Source organism: Carassius gibelio, chromosome B3 (assembly GCF_023724105.1).
Source record: "Carassius gibelio isolate Cgi1373 ecotype wild population from Czech Republic chromosome B3, carGib1.2-hapl.c, whole genome shotgun sequence".
In the NCBI taxonomy this organism is placed as follows: domain Eukaryota; kingdom Metazoa; phylum Chordata; class Actinopteri; order Cypriniformes; family Cyprinidae; genus Carassius; species Carassius gibelio.
Genome location: NC_068398.1, coordinates 14833881 through 14843429, shown reverse-complemented (window position 1 = coordinate 14843429; position 9549 = coordinate 14833881). Strand labels below are relative to the sequence as shown.

At 37.3% G+C, this 9549-nt stretch overlaps 1 protein-coding gene across 1 annotated transcript; it reads right to left on the bottom strand.

The window, feature by feature from the left end:
* Positions 1–244: 244 nt before the first annotated feature.
* On the bottom strand, positions 245–9158 carry top3a (DNA topoisomerase III alpha). Its single transcript, XM_052553299.1, has 19 exons — positions 8736–9158; positions 8568–8627; positions 8418–8491; positions 8251–8326; positions 8032–8140; positions 7797–7940; positions 7537–7707; positions 7314–7417; positions 7126–7200; positions 6486–6568; positions 6193–6400; positions 5655–5840; positions 3921–4050; positions 3725–3838; positions 3467–3632; positions 3198–3344; positions 2968–3090; positions 1130–1845; positions 245–550 (listed from the first exon to the last, which is right to left on the bottom strand). The coding sequence occupies exons 1-19, from the start codon at positions 8904–8906 to the stop codon at positions 396–398; spliced, it is 3012 nt and encodes a 1003-aa protein (XP_052409259.1). The 5' UTR covers positions 8907–9158; the 3' UTR covers positions 245–395.
* Between the last annotated feature and the right edge of the window lie 391 nt (positions 9159–9549).

Here is a 9549-nt window from a genome sequence, read left to right as displayed (position 1 = left end):
ACTGCATGAAATACATATTGTTCTTTAGTATTCCTCACTACTCACTTCAAACTACTTACTGTACTGAGACAATAATGTAAAAAGTGACCAGTTATGGTATTTAGAATGCATTATTAACCTTTTCTGATAAACCTTTTAGTTCAGCATTTTACATGTAGTGTACAGTAAATGTCAGACTGTGTAACACATTGCTGTGTTAAACAATTTACTCGTTTAATGAGAATAAATGAAGACAAAAGATTAGTCATGTTTTACTTAAAATAACTTTATTTTACACAATACAATGTATTATACACATAAAAATAATTAAACGTATGATAAGAATAATTTCATTTACAAGTATTTTTTTTATTTTACAAAAATAGCAGGAACCTTTTTTTTCTTTTTTTCTTTTTTCATTTGCCCTGTGGACAGGTGACCCGTGTATGACCCGGCTCATGACATATTCCACAGGTTCTTGGCCTTTTGGCCGTGGGAGGTTTGTTTGAAGAAGTACTGGCCTTTTTGTTCCCAGGAGGTCGGGCACCACTTCCTCCAGAGAAAACTGTGGCTAAAAAGTGACAGGAAATGGAAATGATTATTAAAAAAAAAAAAAAAAAGACAATATTGAAGAATTATTGGCAACTGAAATATAATAACCATATAAAACAATGCCTGTTGTTTTTTTTCCACCACAAAATGTGGTACAATCAGAGCAATTTGGAACATACTTGATGTTTAATATGTGGTCACTTGATTTAAATTTATTGTATGATTTAATGTAAAATCTAATGTATTCTTGTGTTGGCAAACTGTATTTTCAGCATCATTATTCCAGTCTTTAGTGCCAAATGCTCCTTCAAAAATCATTATCATATGCTGATTTGGTGCTGAAGATCAATTTTCTGATTAATAGAAAGCTTAAAAACAACTTTAAAAAAAAAAAAAAACTTTTTTAACATAAATGTTTTTACTGTCCAACTTTTTGACCACTGAATAAAAAGTATGAATCTCTTTAAAACAAATCTTACTGACCCTAAATATCTGAACAGCAGTCCATGTATGAATGATCCTATTCAGCATATTCTGATCATATTTTGCCTATGTATATAAAATCTTCAGTGCAAAACATTACAGATATGCATTATACCTGGAGCCACATTTTCGTTGGCCCACTGGAAGAACCCACACTGCTGATCACGTGGTTTCCCGCAGGTGTGGAACATTCGCCCTTTGTTTGGCCCATCTTTCATGACGGTCCTGGTCACTGCAGGCTCATTACAGTTACACATAGTTTCACCATCTTCACCTCCAGATCCTCTGTTATTTTGCCTCTGCTGAGGTACATTCCCAAAGCCAATTGAGGGCCTGGGAGGTTGGGGATTTTGAGTCATGGGTCCCCTGTTTCCTCCGGACGCTGGCTGCTCAGCCGGCAGATCAGCCCACAGGAAGAACTTGCAGTCTCCTGTGTTACACTTGTAAAACTGACGGCCTTGATTAGGACCCTCTTTGCGAACAGTGAGAAGAAGGGCATCCTGACCACAGTTACACACAATCGCACCACCCTGGGCTGGAGCTGGTGGATGTGTTGCCCGTGGAGGAGGCAGACTGGCCGGGGGGCGGCTGCCGTTGGCTCCGGGTGCTGGAGGTGTAACCCTGGATGGAGGTGCTGAGTTGGTTCTAGGTACTTGATGCTGATTTGATCCAGAGCCGTTATGTGCCCGAGAGACAGAATCTGCTTCTCCTCCTCGGATATATCTCAAGTTTAGGACCTCTCTGAGAGTCTCATCACATCCTCCAATGCATCCAACAAACTCAAGGGGCATCATAGGTGGCAAACTTCCCCTCTTGAATTTAAGTTTCAGCCTGTCAAGGATTTTATGAATATAACCAAAACATTATTTAAAATGACCATATTTACTTTGTTAATTCACCCTCATTGTCCACGATTCTCTAGTGTAAGTTTTTTTTGCATTAGTCAATACAGTAGAAACCATGAACTAACAAATTTAGAACATTCTTTAGATAAGATTTTTTTTTTTTACATTTCTGAATCTAGGTTAATGTTAGCTTACAAATACATTGATTTATGTTGATAATTCAAGTTTGTTTATAGTACCAAAAAAAAAGATATTACAATTTAAGTTAATTTACACAATTAATATAGATATAAATACATATTAAATGCTGTTAAAGTATTATCCAATGTTTTTTTTTATATTAGTTACTGCATAAACTAACTCTAACATAAAAACCTTATTGTAAACATGTTACCAAAAATACAACACTGTTCAAAGTTTGGGGTCAGCATGATTTCTTTTGTTTTAAAAGAAGTGTCTTATGCACATCAAGGCTGTTTTTTTTTTCATTGAAAATACAGTAAAAATAGTAATATCGGGAAATATTATTTCTATTTAAAAGAACTGGTTCCTCTTTTAATATATTTCTGTGATGACAAAGCAGATTTCAAATCAGCTAGGCTTTCAGAGATCATTAGATACCTGATGCATCACGATTCTCTGATAAACAGAAATTTCAAAAGAAAAGCATTTATTTAAAAAATTATTTTTTTGTAACTTTGTGAATGTCTTTACTGTCACTTCTGATCAATTTAGTGAATCCCTGCTGCACAAAAATAGGTGCACTTAGGAATTTTTGCCAAACTATATTTGAGAGCACCAAAACAAATTTCTCTGATATTTTCCTCTCTTTTTTTGTATCTGCCATCTCTCTCTATGTATAGTCAATCTGCTAATATCCGTCCTCTCTTCTCTCTATCATTGCATCAAGACACGCCCCCTTACTGCTGATTGGCTAAAAGTGTGTTTGGGACTCGATCTGATGCTGTGGTCAAAACAAGAGCGTTCAAACTTGCTTAGCCCACCTTTTACAAAAAATACCTTACTGAGTACAAACTTTTGAACAGTACTATAAATGCTTCAAGATATTAAAAAGATTACAAAGTGACGTGAGAAGCACAATCCTTACATATGCACTGGATGTGGATGGCAAGTTGGACAGATGCTCTCATCTCTGCTGACCTCCAGAACGGTGTCTGGAAACCAGACAGCTGCTTTACAGGCAGGATATCCCATACATGAAAGAAACATCCTGCACAGAGTGACATAAAAAGTGTGATCAGAAGAGGAGGCACAAAAAACAAATGAATAAACTACAATTATTTCCATTCCAGGTATTAACACACGGTGTTGTCTCACCTGGTGCTGTCTTTCTTCTTCTTCAGGACCATGTCACGGTTACACTGTGGACACTTTCGCACTGGTAAGGGTATCTCCATATCTCCTTGCTCCTGTTCAGTAATCTCCTGAGCAGGGCCCAGATAATTTGACAAAGCCTCATCCAACCTGTAGAAAAGTTTCAAATTAGTATGTGAAATGTAATTGCCCACTACACAGAGTACAGTAGGAACGAACTAAAGTTTAGCTGTAGATCTCATTGACCTTTGCAGTGCTACATTCAGACTCACTTCTTTGCCTTCCTCACAGACTCGATAAAAACAGCCTTGTATTTGGCCACATGATAACTGAGGACAGAGGCTTTGTCCTTTCGGCCCTCTGATACAAGCTTAAGGTCAGCCTCCAGCTCCGCTCTCAGGTCTGGTTTAGACATCTCATACCCCATTGAATTATACCCTGAAACAATGTTACACTCAGTTTCACACAAATCACAGATATCTAACCATTCTGTAAAGACTTCAGTACTAGCGATATGCTGATCTTGCTACCTTCAACGAGACCCATGCCAAGTTCTCCAGGAAGGAACCTCTGGTCCGCCGTCAGCCCCACGTACATGCGACTCTTTATGGTCTCGATGTGCTCAGCATGTGTTGCATCGGTACCTGCAGCAACAACTCAAATTGAGTGTCACGTACCTCATGTTGTAAAATAAGGAACAAAACTGGACTGACAGATTTTTAGTACCAATGCCATGTTTCTCCATTAGCGAGATCAGATCAGCCTCGGTCAGAAGCTGTGGTGGACTGGTCTGTCCTTCCACCATCTCAATCGCTGTGGGCTGGAACGTGGTGTCAGCCGTATATAATGGAATAACCTGTGGGGAAAAGACATGAAGGTGAGTAATTAATGACAGAAAAGGCATTTAAAGTGAAACTGATGTGACATCATTTGAAACAAAGTTAGGCAAAAAAGAGCTTGCCAAAGCGTGTCAGTCCATCGAGGTCAGATGAACTAACAAGAGCTGCTTCACAGTAGAAACTGAAGTTCTAATTCTAACTGATGCATTGCCGACACTGTTTTTTTCATGTTTAATACAGTAAAACTGCTTGTATTACAATATAAGGCAAGGCAAGTTTATTTATATAGCACATTTCGTACACAATGGTAATTCAAAGTGTAATCATGAAGAAAAATAATAACAAAAATAAAACAAGCAATTTTAAAACTTTGAAAATGATTAAATCATTTACTTATTTAAAATGAATTTAAAAACAGTTAGAAATAGAAAATGATTTTAAATAATAAACAGTAACAATACAGTGCAATCAGTTCGGACATTGCACAGTGCTCATTCAATAAATGCACAGCTAAACAGATGAGTTTTATGTCTAGATTTAAATGTGACTAATGTTTTAGCACATCTGATCTCTTCTGGAAACTGATTCCAACTGCGGGTGGCATAGTAACTAAAGGAAGACTCCCTTGGTATTTCTAACTGACTTGATCCTAGTGAACTGAGTGGTCTGTTAGGTTTATATTCAGTGAGCATATCTGCAATGTATTTCGGTCCTAGGTCATTTAGTGACTTATATACGAGTAAAAGTACTTTAAAATCAATCCTAAATGGAAGCCAGTGTAAGGACCTGAGGACTGGTGTGATATGCTAAGATTTTCTGGTTCTAGTCAGAATCCTGGCAGCAGCGTTCTGGATGAGCTGCAGCTGTCTAATGGTCTTTTTGGGAAGGCCGGTGAGAAGCCCATCTCAATAGTCCACCCTGCTAGTGATGAAGGCATGAACTAGTTTCTCCAAGTCTTGACTTGAAAAAAAAACATCTAATTCTTGCAATGTTTTTTAAATGATAGTATGCTGATTTAGTTACTGCTTTGACATGACTACTGAAACTAAGGTCTGTCTCCAGAATCACACCAAGATTCCTGACTTGATTTTTTTAGTTGTTTGACCCCTAGAGTCAAGTTATGCATTCACCTTGAAAACTTCATCTTTGTTTCCAAATAAAATGACTTCAGTTTTTTCCTTGTTTACCTGAAGAAAGTTCTGGCACATCCAACTATTAATTTCATCAATGCATTGGCAGAGGGAGTCAATGGGGCTGTAGTCATTTGGAGATAAGTCTAGGTAAATCTGGGTATCATCAGGATAGCTGTGGTAGGCGATTTGGTTCTTTCTCATTAGTTGACTTAGTGGAAGCATATACAGGCTAAACAAGAGTGGTGCAAGAATTGAGCCTTGTGGGACTCCACATATCATGGACGTCCACTTAGATTTATGCTCTCCTAGACTCACATAATAACCTCTCCCTTCTAAGTATGACCTGAACCATTTGAGTACCATCCCAGAAAGCCCGACCCAGTTTTCCAGTCTCTCTAGTAAGTGCAATATAAATATGATCAGATGGTTTCTTAACTGAAAACAATATGCTAAGCTTTAAAATGTGTTCTGTTTTGAGCGGCATCCACCTTATTGTACCACTTGTCGTAAGGGTACACTTCCAGATAATTGCGAGCAATGATCGTCAATCCACTCGCTGAGAATCTCTCTTCAGCTATTTCAATCTCGACCGTCACCTCTTGTCCCTGAGCATCTTTGGAGCAACAGGCCAGGAAGTGACGTACTATGAACTCATACAGCCGCTTTTCATTTCCCTTTAAAAAAAGAAAAATAATTACAACACTGTCGTGTTCAAATCTTTGGTCGTTGTTATGATAACCGCAGTACATTTAATTTATAAACATAACAGATTTTTCTTAAATATATACATGCATGTGTTTGTATTTATATACACATAATAAATATACACAGTATATACACATATATTATGTAAACAAAAACTTTTATTTTGGATGCGATTAATCAGAATTAATTGTTTGACAGCACTAATATATATATGTATATAGACTATATGGGGATAATACTACATATCGCGCTATTGAGCCACTCAAAATTAATGCAAGGGAAATTCCTTCACCGCGACAGCCCTACAGAGAGGCTGCTTACCTGTAAACTGTTGGTGTATTTGGTGGGGTGAATGGGGGGATGGGCCTGATCAGATTTGTTTCCATTTCGAGGTGTGGGCCCACCGCTTTCCAAAATGCGCTGAGCAAAATTTCCCCATTCATTATCTTGTGTCTGTTGCTCAACCAGCGTGGTTAGGTTCAGGTTCTGTGGAAACATGTTGGTCTCAGTACGAGGATAACTGATGAACCTGGAGGGAAACAGACAGGCTGATTTGGGAAGGGACACAACAGACATGCTGTTGAGACATGTGGATGAAATTCGCTTTATCATACCCTTGGGTGTACAGCTTTTCTGCGATTTTCATGGTTTCTTTGGCACTTATCCTCAGTTTTCTTGAAGCCAGTTTTTCAAGTTCCTGGAGAAAGAAATTAAAACCCATGAACAAATATATTACATTATTTCTCATTAATTCAGTTGTTGATCACATTTAACTCACTCAGCAGCACTAGTACTCATTTTTGGGTCTTAATGGGTATAAGCCAATTTACAAGCTATACTAACTTCAGTAGCTAATGATCATTGTGTACACAAATCTGTCAGATTTGTCTATATTTACCATTATGCGTGAAGTTGAATAACATATACTATATGACCAAAAGTACAATACCATTCAAAAATTTGGGGACTGTAAGAATAAATTAGGTATAAATTACAGTTTAAGACAGATTAAAATAGAAAACAGTTATTTAAAATACTAATATATTTCACAGTAATAACAGTTTTTACTACCAAATAAATGCAGCCTGGGCAAGCATAAGAGATTTCTCTCAGAAACATTCAAAAGATTGTACTAAACTCACATTTTTGAATGGTAGTGTGTGGATGTGATGTCTGAGTGTCCACATACATACTTTTTTTCCATATCTTCAAATATTTTAATGTCTAAAATCTGTCAAGTTTTCAATGACTTACCACAGTGTCAAGAGGTAAAGGTCGCCATTTGCTTTTTGGTTTACTTGTTACAGATATCACTTTCGCCATCGGATCCTACGAATAGATTCAAACCAGACACAGGAAACGTATGATGACTTAATGATGAACTACAAAGCTTAGGTATGGTTTTAAAAAACATTTTTAACAAGTCGAGCAGAAGCGCACACCTCCATGCACATCTGATACAGCACAAGGCATGCCGTGTGATTGAAAAGACGATGTCTTTTCCAGCTGAATTCAACCGATTCCTCTTCATTAGGCTCATGGACAACTGTCAAAGAGATATTTCACAGACAGCACAAGTAACGACATTGCAAAGCACTTCTTGTACTTGGTTCAAAAATATTAAATGTGAAGTGTGTAAATAAAAAAAAAAAAAAACAAGAATACCTTTGATTTTAAAGAAAGTTTCAGGGACGAAGGCTTGAATGGCTTTAAACCGCTCTACCACGAAGCCAAGGGTCGGGAACTGACAACTGCCATAACTGATGAGCTGATCAGAGAGGGATTGTGGGAAAATCTTCTGCAAGCGTAAAGTCTGGAACCTGGTAAATGAAGCCCCTGAAGAAACACAAAGTACATATGCTGGTCAACATGGTCTGAAATGCAGTGGTTTGCGTTTATGTTCTCCTCTATTTTGAACTGCCTACCAATGCGGAGATCCAGCTCCTGTCTCACGTCCACCGCATCGCTGACGTTGATGTCCGGCTCAGTAAGGGTCTCACAGGATCTCCTTATGGAGTTGGGGGTGATCTCAGAGAACCGTGCACGGAAGACCTGAAGGTTTGGCTTCACTTCATTAAAAGATATCCCATGTTAAATGGGTGTTAGAGATACACAGCACCAGTACAGTGAATAGCTAGAACCATGATGCACTGAACTTACCTGCTTTGCAAACATTAATGACCTCAAAGCCGATATTTTCCCCTTCTCTGTCACAATCAGTCCAAATGACCAGAGCTTGGCACTGTCTCACCTCTCTCTCCAGAGTCCTCTGGAAAATGCACATACATATATTAAAATATAAAGTGCATGCTCATATTCTACAAAAAAAAAAAAAAAAAAAAAAAAAAAATCTTGAAATGCATGCACGAAAATTATTACTTTGATAGGTATAAAGTTTTCAGGGCAGTACTTTTCCACCTCAGCATCAAACAACAGGACTGGATTACAACTATGCCTGTGAAAGAGATCACATGACAAAGTTTAACTGAATATTTTACCTGTATAATCAAAGAGATGTGTTGAGAAATATCACTTTTTTTTTTTACCATTTCTGAAAGGGAGCTTTGAATTCAAGACTCAAGAGATGTCCTGACACAGATGTCATGCTTACGGTTACATTCTGTGAACAAATAAACACTATGATCAATATGTACTACTACTTATATGTAGTAATTAACCAAAAGAAAACGACTCACTTGTCCAAAGAGGTGGTACTCGTACTCATATATTTTGTTGTAAACAGAGTAGCCTTCTCTCTGTCAAGAAAACAAGATTCATAACCAGTGATGATCATGACATGCACATACGAACAACATTAGACAGACAAAAATAACAACTCGTTTAATAACTATAAGGTCACTCACTCTTCTCGATCTACCGTTGGACATGATCTCTGCGATGCCCTTAGCTGCGTCGTTTTTCTCAGCAACACAGAGCACTTTCTTAATCTGTGTGCGTCTTATCATGCTTACAGATATGTGTCTATAAACTCGACGGTCAACTGTCACTCTTAGAGATCTAAACACAACGTTCATAACTGTGATCTAGCGGCGCATGATCACTGTACACTCCGGACATCACATCAAAATAACAAACTGTTCAATAGCATAAAACCCTGACAAACTATACGTTAACTGAGATAAGCCATATCAGTGTAAACGGAAAAGAATCTGTGTAAATGTTATTAATAAAGTATGAACACAGCAGATGAATCAACTCGGTAAAAACTTCTGATTGTGGCGCCGTAGTCGTCTTCTTCTTCTTTGGATTTTTTTTTTTTTTTTTGGCGTATTCCGCTCCATACCGCCACCAACTGTTAATATTCACTCGTCTCTATTCATATATTATTTTATTTATTTTTATTATGTGATATTTTATTCATATTAATTATTGTTCATTTTATTTCGGGTTCACCCAAGCTGATTTCTGGCTGCTGCGTGTTTAGCTCCCATCACAAAAAACCCAGCTTGCGTGTGTTCCCCTGTTCATTGCTTTATTTATTAATTTAACTATTAAATGTATTTTTTAAATCCTGTTTCTATCATATATTCAATGAGTGTTATTTGATCGATACCTTCTTTTAATCATTTTCCTAATATCCGATTTATGCTATCTTTTCTTTATTATTACCTTTTAGTTCATTATCAATTTAAATCTCTGTATATTACATTTCCGACA